The sequence below is a fragment of the Hyaena hyaena genome, unplaced genomic scaffold, assembly GCF_003009895.1.
Source record: "Hyaena hyaena isolate Hyena2069 unplaced genomic scaffold, ASM300989v1 scaffold_210, whole genome shotgun sequence".
NCBI classification, from domain to species: domain Eukaryota; kingdom Metazoa; phylum Chordata; class Mammalia; order Carnivora; family Hyaenidae; genus Hyaena; species Hyaena hyaena.
Window position 1 is genome coordinate 1,548,179 of NW_024080841.1, and position 20,716 is coordinate 1,568,894.

Here is a 20,716-nt window from a genome sequence, read left to right on the forward strand (position 1 = left end):
GCAATTTTGCTTACAGGCCGCTTCATATGCAAATAGAGTGGCTACTGTAGAATGGGAGATTTTTTTTTAAGTTTGCTGGGTTTTGTTAAAGCTTTTAAGAAAAGGCTTTTCAGCAACCCACCACACCTGCCATGGCCTCAGCTTCCACTAATTCCGAGATTTCCAGTTCAGTCTCACTGCCCCCCTTTCAGCCCCGCTCACACACTGTCCATTTTCCCATTCATGTCAGTGCACAAACACACACACAGGTATTTCTGGCTGTTCTGTCCGTCTCGTTTTTCATGCCAATTCCCTTTCTATCCATCAAACCAAACCATATTTATCTTTCAAGGTGAATATATTTATTTATTCACCAAACCCTTATTGGGTACCTTTTAAGGGCCAGGGACCATCCTGGGTGTGGGGGTACAGTGATGGACAAGCAGGGGTGTTCACTTTGGTGCCTCTTGGGGACATAGATAAGTGAATTAGACACTTAGAACCATTATAACCCTCCTGGAGAGGACCTAGAGCAAGCGATCTAGAGCAAGCGATCCAGTACTGGGAGACTACGTAGTATGGTGGGGGGTCACCTGGCCCAGTTTTGGAAAGTTTATGGAAGGCGTTCCCAAGAGGTGAGAGCCAGCCCAGAAAGACAGATAGGAGGCACTGAGGGAAAGAGGTTCCTTGCAGTGGGGAGAGATTAGGCTGGAAAGGTGAGCAAAGCTCAGATTGTGAAGGGTCTTTTAAGGCGTGGAAAGACTTTGTACTATTAGCTTAAAGGAAGTGGAAGTAGAGCCTTCATGATCTGTAAGTACAGACCCAGTATGAATCCCCTTTATTCCTGAAGTATTCTCCCACGATTGAAATCCCAAGTGAGTTTTTTCCTTCTTTGATTTCCAAAGCAATTACTGGCTCAACTTAGCAGCCTTACTCTGAATTCACACACAGTATTTTGTATGGTCTTTGGACATTCTCTACCTCTTTGTCCTCACAGCACACATTCAAGTATTATGTGTGGGACTGGAATGTCCAAACTACATAATACATTTACTTAAAAGCTCCTTATATTTACAGTGCAATTGTTCCTCCAGTGAAACTGTCAATTTATGTCACTCTTACATCTTACCTGCATCAAATTGTGCTGTTCAGACTCAAGTGACCACTCAGACACAAAATTCACATGAAAAGTGAATGTACACCTAGTGGTAACATAAACTAACTTTATACATTGATCAAACTTATGTGGCACACCAGTGATGGGGACAAGTTTCCCTGGTCCTGGTGCTTGGTGTTCAGAGAACCATTGTTGTTGGTTACCCAGCTCTAGTGACCTTGACTTAATGCAAACTCATCAAGGGCAAGAACGGTTATACATACTTTTAAATTCCTCACAATTCTTTTTTTTTTTTTTTTAGTTTATTTGAGAGAGCACAAGCAGGAGAGGGGCAAAGAGAAGGAGAGAGAGGATTCCAAGCAGGGTCCATGCTGTCAGTGCAGAGCCCGACGCAGGGTTCAAACCTACGAAATGTGGGATCATGACTTGGGCTGAAATCAAGACTCAGACATTTAACTGACTGAGCCACACAGGCGCCCCTAAATTCCTCACAATTCTTAGCACGATTTATTTTTATGACTGGATTTACTCTTTTTAAATTCTGGAAATATGTCAGGCATTCAAAAATAGATAAAAATAATACAAAGAACACCCAGTTTTTCAACACCAAGTGTAAAAAATAAGACATAATGACAATTGGACCTCTGCTTTACCCCTCCTCACTGAAAGATAACTACTGTCTGAAATTTGGTGTTACATAGGCAGTGTCATAGATGCTTACTACAGTTGTGGGCATTCATAAGCAGTAGGTAATGTTGCTTTTTGGGTGGTCAAGATGTGGTATAAGTGATGTCATAATATATCCTTCTGCAACTTCTTTTGTTTTGATATTACCTTTGTTATTTGTCCACTGTTTATAAATGCAGCTACAGTGTATTAATATGCCACATGTAGGACATTTCAGTTGGTTTCGGGTCTTCATGGAAACACACAATGCTGTGGTGAGCCGGTGCTTTCATTTGGCCTGTTGTGTACATGCATAGAGACCTAATAATGAGATGTCTGGGTCGCAGGATATGTGCTTCATCAACCTACGTAGATAACATGCTGTTCAAAGGTGGAGCCATCTACTCTTCCATCAGCAGAGTGTGAGTTCTTCTGGCTTCACGTTCTTGAGAACTCATGTTACTTTCAGATTTAGGGGTCTGATGTATTCCTCATACATGCATTTATAGACACGCACATATCAGGATGCATAGGGAAAAGCAGAACTTTAATTTATTGAAGAGTAGAGTTTGCTTTAGAACTTCCCAGAGGGCAATGTGTGGCTACTTTAAGATTTTTGGCAGCCTAGAATTGATTGGATTATTTGAAAATTATTCAACAAGAGTACTGTTAAGGAAAATTATGTGGGAAAAGTACAAAATTGCCAATGGTATTATACAAAATATACTAACTTGGCAATTGCTAGTTGCCTTGACCAAATTGAAAGATTTAAAAAATGACTCCACTATTGGCTTATTTTACATTATATATATTTTTTCCAAATATGTCTAATCCAGTACTGGTGTTCCAATGGGTCTGAGTTGGCCTACAGGTAAATAAAAATAACAGAACAAAATTCCAGGTCAGACTTGCTTTTATTTTAGAACTTGTCTCTTGCTCCACTGTAATTCCCAAGAACAGCTCTGATCACTTAGAATAGTCATGCTTTTCCTATTTTTACCCCCAGCAAAAATCAAGTACATACAAAGCAAAGCATGCTAAAATGTAAAACGAATGGTCACAGCACAAAACAGCCCCTCATAAAATTAGCCTCATCTTACTTTTTTTCTTTCTTATAAATTCCATTCTTTTGTAAACGTTCTGGTAAAGAGCAAGTGTTGACTACGGTGCTAGCAGACTGCCAGCTAGGTTTTACAAGGTGCTCAGGTCATGAGGGTTTGCAACAGAACTGGAGGCATGGATGTGGATTTCTAGTTCTATGAAGAGATAGAAGACATCCCTAGGAAATTCGAACTCTGCTTTCTACTCAACAGTTCGATTTGAGATGTAGACATGATGAAAATGAAAATCTTTAAGCAGATATAGCATCAGAAGTGCTGCCTGAACCGTACAGAGTGTCAAAGAAAAACTTCAGTTAACTCTTCACGATCAGTTCCCAATTCTTGGAAGAAGTGAAGTCATTCCTAGTTTCTCACTCAGTTCTGCTCATTGATGTCTTCACTCAGAAAAGTTTCCTTCTCAGATTTGAAACAGAACAACTTTAGCATGTTACTAGCCAACTGGTTTCATGAAAAATTCCTGCCGGTCACCACTCTACTTCTAGCAGATGATTTACACGTTCTGGTTAGAACCACGTGGAATCACACATTGCCAATGGAGCTATCTTCCTTTCCTGCTATGATCATCTTGGGGCCTCACCATCTGCAAAATATAAAAATATGAATTTGCTTTTAATGTCACTGGATTTGTTTAAAATGTTCCTCTAGACTCGACTTCTCTTTTCCCACATACGAAATGAGCACACATCGTTTTGCCATTTTCGGTGGTCAAAATAAAAGGGTGATGTGATAATAGATACAAATGAGTAATATGTGATAATAGATACAAACATATAAGTAGAACTATAGATATGCTTCTTCCTAGGAAAATGCTGGTACATTCATCATCTGAAATTTCACACTCAGTACATTCAGTGGCTGGTATCATGGATTCAGGGCTAGAAGGAATATGCAGAGCTAGGACTCTGCCCAGAATCCTTCTGATCTTCTTTTTTAGTGTTAATTTCAAGGACAGCATTCCTACCCCTCCCATCTCTCTTTCCCCATCCTTCCTGACCACCCGCATGTGAGTTTTGCTTCCAGCATCAGCACCTACTATTCTTAGGAGGGCTGCTGTCCAGCCGCTGGAATGGCTTTAATCACATGCAGCGTTGAGTGTCTTGGAGTTTAAAGCCCTTCCCAAGACAACCAACCCTTGGCCAGTCAATGATCTAGGAGGGAGTAAGAAAGCCCAACTTCTTTGTCTCAGGTCAGGATGACTCTGCAGCATTAACTCAACATGCCGGAGTGTCTGCAAAGACCAAGTGCTCTATGGTACTTTGCCCAAGATGACACCCTTGTTTGTCTTCCACTCTTTCCCTGTCTTGTTTCCTCCATTCCCTTTCTGCTTCTCTTGTCAGTGAGTGCGATCTCAGTAAATCACATGCACACACATCCTCACCCTGGGGTCAGCTCCGGGGAACCTGGAGCAAGGAAGGATATGAGAGATGATCTCATCTACTTGTCTTCAGACACTTGCTCACACACCCATCTCAAAGGAAAACAATCATGAACTCTTGCCTTGCATATGTTAAAGTTAACATTTAATTATTTTTTCACTATGAGTTTAAGTATTAGAAAAGGATGTGTAATTTGTGACATATCATAAAAACTGATATTTAAAAATAAAACTGTCACATTTCTACTTTAGCTTACCCAATAGAATCTAAATATCACAGTGATTTGATAGCACCACTATCCATTTAAAATATATGTAAACATGTTCACAGTTAAAAGTCAGATATTTTTTAGTGTTTACTTTTGTAGTGTTTACTTTTCTCCTTAAATGTGTATTTCCATTGCACTTCCCCCATAGAATTTCATTTAACTGTAATATATTTTTATGCCTTAAAACCTTTTATTATTTACCTAATCATAATCCTCTGCAGCAAAAAGTATATTTAATTGCACATTTTTCATCTTATATGACTATAAGCTTCTATGCATTAACATTTTTTTCCAATGGATTACCATTACAATTTATCAAAACAACATCTATGTTTAAATTTGGTAATTCTATCAGAAAAAAGTAAAAATTTTACTGGAAATGCATTTCTTATTGAGAGGTGTAGTTTTCCCCTATTATTTTTACTTACTACTACAATTTATTGTTAGAGTGAGGCAAGGTTTAATATTAATTCTATTAATATTTATTATTATAGGCTTAGGTACTGATAAATAGTTTACATAAATAGATGTGTTTTTGAAGGAGTTTTATTTGAGCAATAGCAAATAGTTCTTTGAATTCTTTCTGAGTTATGTGTCCAAAATGACCCCATAATCTTTCAAAAGATTTTACAAAAGAATCTGTTACCCAGTCACTGAATGACATTTTCTCACTTCTGGAAAATGTACCCCAAAACCCTTCACCAAACTTATCAAACGGCTATTAACAATACCAGTTAATCTTTCAATTATGGGTATGGCATTTAACTTGAGAAACTAAAATATGGCTGGAAAATTCTAATATTGCTAAATTAAGCACACTTGACATGTATGCTATTACTATATTTTTGGTAAAATAATATTTATTATAATCCATTTTATATATCTTTTTCTTCAGAATTTTGAAGCTCCTACTTAGCTCATTCACTTTATGGGACATATTCGCAGTGAGCCTAATTGGTAGAAGTGATCCTTATAGTAAAACCAATCAACACCTTGTCATGTGATGACATCTTATTTATGAGTCCATTCATAGGTAAATGATTAAAGCTACGATTTTTGTTGGCCTAATGAAACAATGATTGCTCTCCTTCAACATTTCAACTATAGACTCTTTGCTTTGTTCTCACAGATTTCTCACACAGAAGAGATGCATCTTTTGGGGCACCTCAGTGGCTCAGTTAGGTAAGCTTCTGACTTCAGCTCAGGTCATGATATCACAGTTCGTTAGTTTGAGCCCTGCGGTGGGCTTTGTGCTGACAGCTTGGAGCCTGGAGCCTGCTTCAGATTCCGTGTCTCCCTCTCTCTCTGCCCCTCTGCTGCTCACGCTCTGTGTGTGTGTCTCTCTCTCAAAAATAAATAAACATTAAAAGTAAATAAACATTTTTAAAAATTTAAAAAAAGAAGAGGTGCATCTTATGGGAAATGGAAGAGGCCAGATTACTAAATGAAAGTTATCATCACTCCTACCATCCTCGATCTAGAGTATACCCAAATTCCAAACATCCAAACATGAGTTCAAATACCTCTTTCTACAACACATGTTTTCCTTAACAGAAACACATACAAGATGGGAAAGACTTGAGGCCTTACATGGCCTCAAGGAGGCCTACAGATCCAGTATTTTGATTCCTTGTTTGACACCCACCCACTATCCCATGCCTCCCATGTACACCTGGGCAAAGCACATAATCAGATTCAGAATGGCTGAGAAAAGGCTCCCCGGCTGGCTCAGTCAGAAGAACATGTGACTCTTGATCATGGGGTTGTGAGTTTGAGTCTGACATTGGGTGTAGAGATTACTTAAAAACAAAATCTTTAAAAAGAATGGTTGAGAAGTATGCCATTTCTTGTGTGAGGTGGGGGAGGGGGGCTATTTGTAAAAGGAAGGCAGGAAAGGAGAGCCTCCATGATTCCTCAGATAGAGACATTCTCAGTAGACAGAGTCCTTTAAGAGTAGTTTTTAGAAACCCATGCACTGGGAAGTCTTTTGTGTTCCCCAGTAGCATCCAGTATAAAAACACTGGCCTTGACCAAGCTCCTCATTATACAAATAAGAAAGCTGAAGACCAAGGCAATGTGGTGACTATTTGAGATCACAAAGCTAGTTGGGACTGAACCAAAATTAGCATCTGGATCTCCTCATTCCCAGGCTGACATTCTTTCCACTGTGACCATCAACTCTAATGTCATTTGTCATCATCACTGTCATCATCATCAACATCATCATCATCATCAACAATATTTAAATAATAGCTAATATGTATTAAGCTTTCACTACACACAAAGTGCTGTTTGAAGCTCCACACAAAGTGCTGTGTTCATTTAGTGATCACATTAGCCTATGATGTACACTTTATTATCATGCCCATTTTACAGAAGGGGAAATGGAAGCTCAGAGAGACAGAGTAATGTGCCTAAGATCACATGACCAGTAATTGCAGAAATAGGAGTTGAATCCAGTCCCAACCCAGTGATCCCTGGATTCACTCTTTCAACTACTACTTCCCAAACTGGTTCCTATAAAATACTAGCCCAAAAAGATGCTGTTACAAGATTTTGTGGTCATAGTGGTTTGACTGTAGCCTGTCTCAGAATCACAATGAAAATGAGCCCATTAAAGGCACTGAGAAGTCCTACAAAAATGATATCTACTTATCAACATTTTACAGGAAATTTTTTTTTCTAATTACCTATTAATGTCTAGTGAGAGGACTTCCATTAAAGAAGAGTAATTTAGGCTCAATATCTGTTAACAGTAGGTCAATGGTTCTCAAACTCTAGCCTGCATTAGAATCATCTGGAGGGCCCCAACTCCAGAGTTTCTGATTCAGCAGGCCCATGGTAGAATTCAACGGTGTGTATTCCCAATGACTTCCTAGATGATGCTGACATTGGTGGTCCAGAGACCACACTTTGATAGACACTGAACCTGATACTAGAAAAATAAAGACTAAGAAACAAGTCCTAAATTGGCATAATGGGAAAAGGAATACAATTACACTTTTTAAAAATCCACATTAAAATCTTGCAAATGACTACCCTACAACCCAGGAATTACACTGCTAGATATTTATCCAAGGGATAAAGGTGTCCTGTTCCGAAGGAGCACATGCACCCCAATGTTTATAGCATCACTATTGACAACAGCCAAAGTATGGGAAGAATCCAAATGTCCATTGACAGATGCAAGGATAAAGAAGATGTGGTATATATATACAATGGAGTATTACTTGGCAATCAAAAAGAATGAAATTTTTGCCATTTCCAACTACATGGATGAAACTAGAGGGTATTCTGCTAAGTGAAATTAGTCAGAGAAAGACAAATATATTACTTCACTCATATGAGGACTTTAAGATACAAAACAGATGAACATAAGGAAGGGGAAGCAAAAATAATATAAAAACAGGGAGGGGGACAAAACATGAGACTCTTAAATATGAAGAACAAACAGAGGGTTGTTGGAGGGGTGGTGGGAGGGGGGATAGGCTAATGGGTAAGGGGCATTAAGGAATCTACTCCTGAAATCATTGTTGCACCATATGCTAACTAACTTGGATGTAGATTAGACAATAAATAAATTAAAAGAAAATCTTGTAAATGTACATTATAATGAGCAAAAAGAAATCTGTGCATTAAGTAGATAGATAAAATTAAAACAGAAGGAAAGAAAAGGGTACATGAAAAAAAAAGCCCACTGTCTTCCGGAAAACAAAGATAAGCATTGCAAAGATAAGCATCTAAAGGGTGATCACTCTTCACAGTGTATTTTTATTTGTAATTGCCCAGTATTGCCAGACTTAGATGCAGGGATAATACTAGCTGATTATGTGCCAACCACAGTGTGTATTCTGACCTTCATATGTATCATCTTCAACCTTTCAACAACCCAGATACAGATTTTATTATCTTTCTTTCATGGATTAACTTTAAGGTGAACTCATGTTCTATAAACATAATTGTAGAGTATAAATCTTTGTGACAAAATGGTGTGGACTAGGTACTGTGAATATTCTTTGGTAAAGACTTTTAGACATCTGTAGCTTCCACTTCCTTATCAGTAAAAAGATACAGGACAACTCAATGATTTCTAAAGTGCTTCCAGTTTCAAATTCTAATCATTGAAGATTATGCAAAATCCAAGAAAGAAGCCAAACTAACAGTGCCTGAAGAGACTCAGACTGACTTCTTGGACCAGAGCTGGCCAAATGTTACCATCTCAGGCTGTTGGCTAGAAATCTCTGAGGGAAATGAGTAAAGACATCATCAACTTCTAGATGTAGGATATATAATTAAGTAGAAAAATGGAGAAAACTTCTGGAGGAAATTATGAAGAATAAGAAACAAGAAAGTATCAGTAATGTTTACTTGATAACCCTTTTGAGTCCACCAACCTTACCCTTTTCAGCAGGAATCTCACCTCAAGATATCTAACAAGACTGAATCAAATGAGATTTATTGCAGTGTTTTCCAAACTTGTATGCTCACTGGAATTGCCTCTGGAGCTTCAAAAAAATGGATGCCTGTGTCTTACTCCCAGAGAAGGTGATTTAAGTAATGCAGAGTGTGGGCTGGACTATGGAATTGTCAACAAATACCTTGGTCATTACAATGCACAAACTTGGGCAATGCTGATTCATAGGGTTATTTCCTGTGATTACATGGTTAATTATATCCCCTGCTGTGGATTGAACTGTGTCCCTCCAAAGTCATTTGATGAAGGCATTCCCCTTACATGACCATATTGGGGACAGGGCCTGTATGTAAGGAGGTAAGTGAGGTCATAAGGCTGGAGATGTGATCTGATAAAAAAGGCACAAGAAGAAGGGGCACCAAGATTGTCTCTCTACCATGTGAAAACAGAGCAAGAAATGGTGGCTGTCTGTGAGTCAGAAAGAGAGCTCTCATCAGGAATCAAATTGGCCGGTGCCCTGATTTGGGCTTCCGAACCTCTAGAACCATGAGAAAATAAATTATTGTTGTTTAAGCCCCTTAGTCTGTGGCATTTGTTATAGCAGCCTGAGCTGACTAAGACATCCCCTCACTCTATCTCAGATCTGATTCCTTCCTCCAGTGTTGGGAAAGCACACTGAATCAAGTCCCAGGAAGTCACTAAACCTCTTTGAGCTTCAGTTTCTCCATCCAAATATGAGGGGTATCAATTCGGGTGTCTTATACAGGGTTTTGGAGGGAACTCAATGGCACCATGTACATGAAATTACCTTACAGACAGTATGGCTCTGCCCATGGGTGAGCTGCAGCTGGTACCTACCACTTTCTCTTACTCAACTAGCCTCCCTTTTAAATCCCCTCATTGATCTCCCTTTGGGTCTCCTCCTCAGCATGTTCTCTCAGATCTGGTCCCCATCATCTGGCCTCACCACCAACTCACTGCTCTCCTTCAGCCCATGTCTGCTAGCAACAAATCCTCCTCCTTTTCCTTTATCTGAGAATATCTTTATTTTGCCTTCATTCTGGAGGGCTATGTTCACTGGATAAAAAATTATGTGTTCAGAGTTCCTTGGTTTCATTAAAGAAAAGGATGTTTCACTGTCCCTTGGCCTTCATGGTTTCTGATGAGAAATCTATGATCATTTGAAGAATTGTTCCTTTTTTTTTTTTTTTTAAAACATGTAGGTTTTCTCTAGTTGCTTCAAAAATTTCCTTATCTTTGGTTTTCAACAGTTAATGATGTGTCTGGAGTGGGGTTTTTAAATCTATAAAGTTATATCTTTTACTAATTGAGTAATATTTTTTGTCCATTATTTCCTCAAATATGTATTTTTTCTGAATAAATGTAACTTTCCTCTCAACTTCTAAAATGCAAATGAAACAAATGTTAGGCCCTTTGATATTGTTCTATAAGTCTCCAAGGCTCTGTTCACTTTTAAAAATCTCTACATTATATAATTAGTCTATCTTCAAGTTCACTGATTCTTTTGTCATCTTCCTTATGCTTTTGAGCCCATTCAGTGAACTTTTTTTTTAAATTTCAGACACTGTATACATTTTTTTACTTCTAAACTTTCCTTTTGGTTCTTTTTTAAAAATTATTTCTATGTTTCTGCTGAGAGTGTTATTTCTGTTCAAATTGTTTGCCTTTATCTCATGGAGCACAGTTATCATAGCTGCTAATTTAATGGATTTGTCCATTGGGTGTCTTTTCCTCCAAGAACTCACATCTCCTGGTCACTGTATGTTGCTTAATTTCAGATTTTGTCCTGAACACTTTGAATATTATGTTATGTAGACTTGAAGTCCTGTTATAATTCTCTGTAGAAGGCTTATGCAGCTCTCAGAATTAGAATTAGAGGATCCCCTTCTCCAGTTCTCTTGCCTCTGGGATTACCCCCACATACTGGCCAACAGGGCCTATCTTCCTAGTTCCTCTGGCCAGAAAAACAGGGTTTCTCTTTCATTTTAGCTAGCTGGCCTTTCACTCAGCTCCAAATTGTGTCCACTTCAGAGCAAAACCATGAGAAGAAAAAGGGAGAAAGTGGGATTTCTTCCATGAACTCTGACAAATGGGGCCTTTTTTCCTAGTTCTTCTGCCCAGAAATATGGGGGTGCTACTGAGTTTTAGCCTCTTGCCCCACTGCCATCACACACTTACAGGACTGGGTTTGCCCTCAGCACAAAACCACAAAAGAAAACAGAAAAGAAAATGGTAAACTCATGTCCCTTCACAATATATCTGCTTTTTGTTACCTTTCAGAGATCTCAGGTAGTGACTTTTTGTATTTTCGGCATAGTTTTCAGTTGTAGTCAGTGGGAGAGAGAGCAGTATGTGTTTAGTCCATCTTGATTGGAACTAGATATTGCACTGTATTTATATTTGATTTTTCTTTTCTTATACTTCTCTCCCCTTTCTATATTTTTTTATATTTCCTCTACCCTCATCTCTCTTATTTTCCATCATTTTGCTGATTTTGTTCAATATCTATACATTAGCTATGTTTACAATTACACCCACATCTAATACATATGGTGTAGATGTATATGTGAAGTATTCATTTGTATTGCATACATATGTAGCATTGTGCATAGATACTTCATACCTATATGGTATTTCATTGTATAATCATACCAAAATTTATTTATCATACCTGCTGTTGGGCACTTTTGTTTCCACTTTGGGGCTACTACAAATAGTGGTGCTATGAACATTCTAGTACATGACTTTTGGTCAATATATGTTTTTCTGTTGTACATATATATTAGAGTAAAATCGCTGGTCATAGGAAATATATGCTTGTAGCTTTTGCAGATACCCAAGAAATTTTAAAATAATTTCCCATATGGTTTTGGTACACAGCAAAATAGCAGAATAGCTGCTCCAGAGTCTACTATCGCTTCCTGTTCTTCATATCCCATTTTCTCCTCACGTAGCCTAAGAATCTACCCTCAGCCTCCAAAGAGATCTCAGAACCACAACAGCCTTGTCCATTCCAGGCACTGCTGGGGCTGGGGCTGGGCTAGACACCCACATCTCAGAGCAGGCAAGCCCAGGGTGCTCTGGGAGATGGCAGACCCTCAAACATTAGCGGCTCATTGTATAGCTCCTCCCCACCCCCATTTTGCACAAGGATGTACAGATCTGCTTGCTTACCACGGACCTGTGTGGTCTTTGTTCTCATCCCTCTCCTGTCTCCATTCCCTGACCCTCCATCAACCATTTACATCTACTTCTAGTTCTGGTTTTGCCAACACTATTGACCCATTGATTCCTTTTTTTTTTCCTTTCTGAGTTTTATCTTGTTTGCCTCCTCATTTTGGGAACCTCTTGCAGCCCTAGATGATGGTGCTCCTCTATCGTGTCATCTCCACCTGTCCCAGTGAGTTCTCCTTGCTCATCCTTGCTCATCTTCCACCAGGGGAAAATCCAAACAAAGGTACTTCAGGGTCTTCAATTCTATTGTACCCAAAGTTACCTTTTTTATCTTGTTGTTTACCATCTGCTAGAGCTGGCATTTCTTCTGAGTGTGCCTCTTCCTTATCATTCATCATCAGTTCTCCAGATGAAAAGAGCATGTATAACTTCTGGATCAAATCAGTAGTGGTCCCAGAACCATTAATAGGATTGTTCCCTAGTACAAAGGAATGCTGCTCCTGGGAACCTGTCTCACTGTTTCCTGTCTCTATTTCATACACCTCAGGAATAAGGCTGAGGTGACAGAGAAAAGAGATGAAAAACACATTAGCCAAGCCCTTTGCAGAATCAAATGTAAATACAGGCAGATATATAACAGCAATCAATTTTATGCATGTGATTGAAATGGTTCTAACGCAGTTTGTGGATGAAATCTGACTCAGGGGCAATTTTTAATATTCTAAAGGGAAATTAGAATGTCGTATCAGGGGTTTAGGACTCCAAAGCAATATTATTTTCATGACTGAATTTTTATTGAGTACTTAGGGTTGTACTTTGCAAAATCAAACTTAAGAGAATCCTTCCTACCAGTTTTCATATGGGTTCTGTTTTTTAAATGGTGAATGCTTTTGTTGCTTTCACAACTTTTTCTCTTTTGTGTTTTTCTTCTACTCTAAAATTGCTACAGCTAACCTTTGATATTATAAGTTTTCTGTTTTGACAGTACTCATTATTAGGGTGGTGTTATATAAGGTATTATTAAAAGCAACAGAAATGGAAACATGGTTCTTTCTAATATGGTTCACATTCTATCTGCTATTAACCCTAGATCTGATCTAGGCAGTCATCGCAACCCAGGAGTATTTCTCTCTCTCTCTCTCTCTCTCTCTCTCTCACACACACACACACACACACACCTGCATCCGACAGCCAGACTTGCATCCTGAAAACTAAAACCCCATTCATTTCAAATTATTTTCGTTAGGACTGTGTCCAGCTGTAGTATTACTCAAACCGTGATTTTGTCAACTCACAATACAGTGTTTCCTGAGCCAACGTTCTCTGGGTTGGGAGAGGTGATGTTAACACACTTGGGTATCAGATCTGCAGGGGGGTATTTGTTGATGGCACCTGGAGAGAGAGTGGCTGGTTAATCTAAATTTTACCCTTCTATATTCTATCGCCCAAAGGCAGTTCATCTTTTCTTGTGGTGTTTTCAAGAGCAATTCAATTTTATAAAATTGATAAGGGACTCAGGAAAGTAGACACCCTTGACATTGCAATACCTCATTGGCAAAGTCAATGAGATACAGCAGTGACTCAGTCAAAAATTCTTAAGCTCTGTATGTCACAGGCTTGTGATATGATTCAAGGACATTTCTTAATCCCTTCTAACATCTGTTTCTCTCCCTTTAACAGGAAGATCTCTCCAGAAGACACCTTAAGCTTTTGAAATGGTCTGCCTTATTTACCTTGGGGTTGGAAGTAGGAATAATTTTTTTTGCTACTATATAAAAATCCTGAATTCTAAGATTCTTATGGGTTACATGAGCTCTGAGGCTTTGTGAGTGGCAGATAATCTGCATCTCCATCATTCCCTGGTAAATTTGCAGGAGCTGCAGATAACTATTCAGTGTGGCCTCTGCCTCACTCCCAATCCCAGCACAGGCCAGGATTGGCTTGATGCTACAAGCTCTTAGGTATATTGCTATACCCATGTCTAAAATCACAACACATGGACAGAGGCTGGGGCAGTCATTCTCAAAACCCCACTATAGAAAGACACCCTTAAGCCCCTGCCTGGCTATGCCTGAGACAACTGTCTGGGACAGAGGCTCTAGAAGAGATTCATTCCCATGGCTCAAAGGAATTAAGGTCATAGACAAAGGTAATTTATAGTGAAAGATAAAACAGAAGTCCTTGGAATAGATGGAGGGTGGTGGTAGTGGGGCATTACCGATTGCAGCAGAGTGCTTCCTTAAGGGTACAGGAACTAAAATATAGTTTAATGAACAGAAGCACAGCTCTGGGGTCAGAATGCTTGAGGCTGAGTCTAGGATTCACCAATTATCAAACTGTGAGCTTTTGAGCAATTTATTTAATGTTTCTGAACCTTACTTAATATGCTCACTTGTAACATGGAGATACCAGTACTTTCCTTTGAGAGCTGAACTGAGGATTAAATGATGCAATCCATTTAAAGAATTTGGTACGTAGTACCAAGTACATAGTGAACAGATTAGGGTTAAGAGAAACTTTTTACCCGTATGGGGTTTTTCTGGCAAAGACTTTGACAGTGCAGCAGTAAAGTTCAAGGTCAGTAAGACCTGATATTTTTCTCTGATTTTTCTCACTGCCTCCTTGTCACACCTTAGACTCTACCACTCTCCCCTGAGGTAAGGAGTATATTACTATGTAAAATGGTGGACTGTACACAGAGACATTAAATCCATTGCAAAAGCAATAGAAGAGAAAAGATTTAATGACTTACGTCTGATTAAATGAACAAATGGCTTGACAAACTTGGTGATATAGTTCAAATCTGGCTTGTGGGTTCGGCCAAGCTGGACTAAGTGATGATCCAGTGGGTGGCTGGCTAATTCTTCTAATTCCTTATAGTTGTGTATAGGACCAAAGGAAAATACAAATATGGAGTAACCCTGACACTTGGCTCTCAGAGATGCATTTCTTAAGAATTCCTTGTCTAAGGGGTTGGTTTCACCAGCAGATATAACAAAGATAACTTTGTTTTTCCTCTGGTTGGGGGTTCCTACAAAGACATTGTCAATTGTCCACTGCAGGGCATGGCCGACAAAAACATCTCCATTGAGCTGTTGAAAAGAGTCTTGGAGATGATGTTTCATTTGGTATATATTGTTATAAGTAACCAAATCAAATTCCAGGTAGACAGGGCATTCTTCACTGTTGGGCACATAGCCTGGAGGAGAGTAGCTCAGGACTGCCACTCTGTCCCCTAATGTGGAGGTCAGTGGGTCTGGGGCAATGTGAAAGTAATCAAGCACTGAGATTAGAAAAGTTTTCACTTCCTGAAACTCCTCATTTCCTATTCTTTGGGAAGAATCTATGAGGAAAGCCACATCCATGTAATATTCTTGAAGAGAGGTATCTCCAGGTTCATAAGTAAGACCTGGTTCTTCTTTTCTGCCATGGTTTTCATGTCCTGCAATAGAATAGCTCAAGTCATTCTTTTTAGTAGAAGGCTAGACTTGGAACTCCTATCCAGGGATGGCCAATACACATCATGGGTTTTTGCCATGTTTCATTTCCACACCCACGGCAGACATTAGTAATCAATTACAGTACTTGTTCTCAGATATATTCTCCACACACTGCATGGGAAACCACTGGCTGTTATGTGAAAAGAAACATTTGCTAGCCCATCTCAGATCTTTGTCAAAAAGATCTTTGATTGGTCCTCTAGCTTTTTTCATATGCAAAATGAGAAACATATAACTATTTTTAGTGCACTCTACATGATCACAAATTTAAAGTACACATTTGCATGGGATCTAATTATTATGCAGTGACCCTAAAAGTATATATGTCAAAGTCACATATATTGATGTCAAAAACACTTGGACCTTTATACACATGTTCAAAATATGCACATACATGAGAGCAAGTATAAATGCTGACTTTAGAATCCAAACTCTTTGTAAGACATTAAATACTCTAAGATGTTGGTTAAGTGCCAGTCTACAGTTTAGTGGCCCGTGACAAAACAAGGAGCTTGCACCATGTTGTAAGTCATCTACATTACTAACTATATTGGTTAGTTCAGCTGATACCCCCATCCCCCCCCCGTCCCCTTTTGTTTTGTAGTAAGACTTTCTCAGTGAAGGAAACAGGGCCTTAATTTATATTCTGGTGCTAATGTCTTATCTTGCTGCAGATCAGCACTTCAAGTAGCATTGCTCTAAGCCTAAGGGATCATAAAACTATGTCCACAACTATGGGGATGATGGCTGGTTGGTGAAGCAAAGTAGGTAGCCAATATTCTTTTTACCATGAAAGAAGTGTGTCTATAAACCTAATCAAGCAAGAAGTAGAATTCTAACAGGGAAAAATTTAATGATCCCCATTTGTGCTCAACTCCATTATTAATGCTTTGTTTTTATTACTTTATTTACTCCTCACAACAATCCTTGAAAATGAATCAATTAACCTGTATTAATGTCATAAAAGCTTGATAATAGAAATAGTATGCAAAAAACACCACCATAGATAATGTTATTAACAGGGCAAATACTCCATTAGATGTTTGTGTACTTTGGGGAAAACTCCACATTACCTTTTTTATCCATTGTTGGATTTTTTTTGACAAATAAAAATTATATAAAAATTGTAAAGTGTACAATGTGGTATTTTAATAACACTACACCTTGTGTAATGATTACAACAATCAAGTTAATATTACTGGACTTGATTTACTTAAAATTTTGTTTTGAATTTTTGCATCTATGTTTACGAGAAATATTGGTGTGTACTTTCATTTTCATGTAATGCCTTTGTCTGGTTTTGCTATCATGGTAACCTGGCCTCCTAGAATGAGCTGGAAAAGAATTTTGTCTTTAATTTCCTGTAAGAGTTTGTGCAGAATTAGTATTATTTCTTCCTTAAATGTTTTGTTGAATTTACTAGTGAAGTCATTTTGGTTTGGAGTTTTTCACAAGAGAAATTTTGAACTACAAATTCAATTTCTTTAATAGGTTTAGGGCTATTTATTTATTTTTTTAAAATTTTTAATGTTTTTTATTTATTTCTGAGAGAGAGAGAGAGAGTGAGCAGGGGAGGGTTAGAGAGAGAGAGGGAGACACAGAATCTGAAGCAGGCTCCAGGCTCTGAGCTGTCAGCACAGAGCCCGATATGGGGCTTGAACCCACAAACTGTGAGATCATGACCTGAGCTGAAGTCAGACGCTTAACTGACTGAGCCACCCAGGCACCCCGGTTTAGGGCTATTTAGATAACTTCTTGAATGAGCTCTGGCAATTTGTGAAAATTGCAAGAAATCTATTGCACCTAAGCTAATTTACAGGCATAATATTATTTATCATATTCTCTGATTATCCTTTAAATATGTGTAGAATATGTTTCCTCTCTCATTCTGATATTAATAGTGTCTTTTCTTTTTTCCTGGTGAGTTTATCATTTAAAAAAATTTTTTAATGTTTACTTATTTTTGAGAGAGAAACAGAGCCAGAGTGGGAAAGGGGCAAAGAGAGAGAGGGAGACACAGAATCTGAAGCCAGCTCTAGGCTCTGAGCTGTCAGCACAGAGCCTGACATGGGAGTTGAACCCACAAACCATGAGATCATGACCTGAGCCAAAGTCAGGCACCACCCAGGTGCCCCAATCAATATTATTGATATTCCAAAGAAACACCCTTTGTCTTTACTGATTTTCTCTTTTCTACTTCATTGAGTTCAATTTTAATTTTATTACTTCCTTTCTTTTTCTGCTTACCCCCGGTTCCTCCTCTTCTGATATCTTAAGGTGAAATTTGAAGTCATTGATTTGAACACTTTCTTCTTTATCAACTTAACTCTTTAATGCTATAGATGACCTTCTAAGTATTGTGCTAGTTGAATCTCACAAATTCTGGTATATTGTGATTTAAAAAAATTTTTTTAACATTTATTTATTTTTGGGAGACAGAGAGACAGAGCATGAGCAAGGGAGGCAGAGAGAGAGGGAGATACAGAATATAAAGCAGGCTCCAGGCTCCAAGCTGTCAGCTGAGAGCCTGACCTAGGGCTCAAACTCACAAACCGCGAGATCATGACCTGAGCCGAAGTGGGCCACTTAACCAACTGAGTCACCCAGGCATAATGTGATTTTATTTTCATTCATTTCAAAATACTTTCTAATTTTCTTTCTGATTTCTTCTTTGATCATGGATTATTTAGAAGTGTTTCATTTAGTTTCCAAATACTTACGGATTTTTTGAAGATCTTTCTACTATTGACTTTTAATTTAATTCTGTTTTGGTCAGAGAATATAGTTGGTATGACTCTGTCTCTTAAAGTTTTGAGAATTGCTTTATGGCCCACACAATAAGGACTATCTTGGTAAGTGTTTCATGTGTATTGAAAAGAATGTGAATTCTGTTGTTGTGTGGAGTATTCTATAAATATCCATTAGGTGAGGATTTTCTACCAATTATTGAGAGAAGATATTGAAACTCTGTTGCTCTTTTTACTTTTAAAAAATCTTTTTTTCTCCTTCAGTTTTATTTTGAATTATTTCTATTGCTATATCTTCAAGTTTAGTGATATTTTCTTTTACCAAATCTAATTTGGTATTAATCCCATCCAATGTATTCCTCATCCTAGACATTACAACTTTTATCTCTACATATTCTATTTGAATCTTTTTCTTATATCTTGCATGTCTCTACTTAACTTTTTCACACATGGAATATAGTTAAAAAAACTATTTTAGTATCTTTGTTGATTCTAACATCTGTATCAGTTCCGCTTTGTTTTAGAATGATTATGGCTCTTGATTATGGTCATGTTTTCATACTTTCTTTTGTGCCAGATATTGTGAAATGCTCCTTTTTTTGATGTGGAACACTTTTGTGTTCCTATAAATATTCGTGTTACATGCGGACATTTTGATCTTTTTGGGTCGTGCTATTGTGATTTATTTGGTGAGTTCAGAGCGGTGCTTAATTTAAGGCTAATTATTCCCCATTACTGAGACAAGACCTTCCTGAGTTTTCTCCCCTCATACTCTATGAATTACGAATTTTTCTAGGCTTGCTGGCAGCAAAAGGCTTTGTTCCTTGCCCTCTGTGAGCAACAGGGCTATTCTGTAATCTTTTCTAATGGTTCTTCCCCCAGGCTCAGGGCATTTTCTTATGCATGTACTGTCACTACTCTGCTGAATAATTAAGGGGGCCCTCTGCAGATCTCTGGGGTTCTCTCTTTTTGAAGCTTTCTCCTCTCTGGTATTTTGTCCTGGGAACGCTTACCATCTTGGTCTCCCTGGGTTCTCATCTCTCTACATCTTCATCTCTAGGAGTGCACTGGGCTCCACTTGAATTCCTCCTTTCTGCACCATGTCAGTAGGCTGTAGCAAGCATAGGGTTTGCCTTATTTGTTTCTGCCTCTCAGGGACCAATCTTTCAATTTCTGATGTCTAGTTTTCATCCTGAAAACTATTGTTGTGTGTGTAGTGTGTATGCAGAGATATATAATAGGTAATAACTGGCCATTTTGTTTGCGATGTTCCTATGTTCTCTTCCTTTTCAAAAAAGGGCTAAGAATTCATCATTTATATACCAGATCCTTCCTTTATCAATACACCTGCAGTAACTGAACAGGATTTCGTATTTCGCAAGCATGTATAAAACTTGGGGGCCTCCCGTTCCCCACCAGGAACCTAGTTTCAAATTCTCCTCAGAATTTTTTTATCACCATAAATGTTTCTAATTAAATTATTAAATATGAAATAGGAAGTGCAGACAAAAGCATTTATTTAATATTCTTCCTTGCTGTGACTGCTATGTAACACATGTTAGCCCTAAAACATCACCACCAAAAACACTTCTAGAGTTCTTGGCTATAGTGTATTAGCAACAATGAAGATCAGTTAAGTGGTCATTTCTGTCATGTTGAAGTTTACCAACCTGGAGTTAATAACCACCACCTGCTCTGTCATTAGGATCTCTGTTTTCCAACTAAAGCATTCTGGCTTCCTTATAAAGGTCAGTCAACACATTTCATTGAAGCATGAGAAAAAGTATTTCATAAATGTTTTGACAGAAGAGGAAGGTTGACTTATTTTTTCATGGATGCTTATATCAAAAAGATTACTGTTTCTTTCCCCAATTGTCTCTTTATATTGGAGCAAAATCTCAATCCTTTCCAAAAGTACCCAGCAGGATTATTTTCTAATGGGGTGTATTTTTGTCTACAAAACCTATAAACATAGGCTCTCTTCCTACTTAAAGGATTAGCATGAGATTCAAGAAGCTAAATGTAGATGCTTATGGTTCCAAAACTCTAAATTAGTTGAACATAAAGAATGATTTTTCCACTTTGAGTTAAATTTATCTTACTTAGCGAGGGTGAGCCCACAAAAAATATTTTCCTTCAAGAAAACCTGGCAGGACTGTGGATACAATATACCCATAGCTCCTAGCAATGCTGTGTATTTTCTGGAAATGTCAAGAAGCCAAATTCCCATCTTCAAGCAATGGAAGAATTTCCTCAGAATGGCAGAAGAAGAAGGGTTGGCTCACTCTATTGTGGAGGAGGCTTGGAAGGAATGAAGGATCTAGTTAGGTTTC

At 38.2% G+C, this 20,716-nt stretch overlaps 1 protein-coding gene across 1 annotated transcript in view; it reads right to left on the bottom strand.

Annotated features, from left to right (window-relative positions):
• Positions 1–3,418: 3,418 nt before the first annotated feature.
• The window catches only part of COL6A5 (collagen type VI alpha 5 chain), a 94,498-nt gene continuing 77,200 nt past the window's right edge, over positions 3,419–20,716 (bottom strand). Inside the window, exons 37-40 of the mRNA XM_039242234.1 lie at positions 14,889–15,578; positions 13,432–13,528; positions 12,459–12,691; positions 3,419–3,463 (exon numbers count right to left, since the gene is read on the bottom strand). Of these exons, the coding sequence (XP_039098165.1) occupies positions 3,444–3,463; positions 12,459–12,691; positions 13,432–13,528; positions 14,889–15,578 (1,040 nt within the window). The 3' untranslated portion in view covers positions 3,419–3,443. The remainder of the gene's footprint in view (positions 3,464–12,458; positions 12,692–13,431; positions 13,529–14,888; positions 15,579–20,716) is intronic.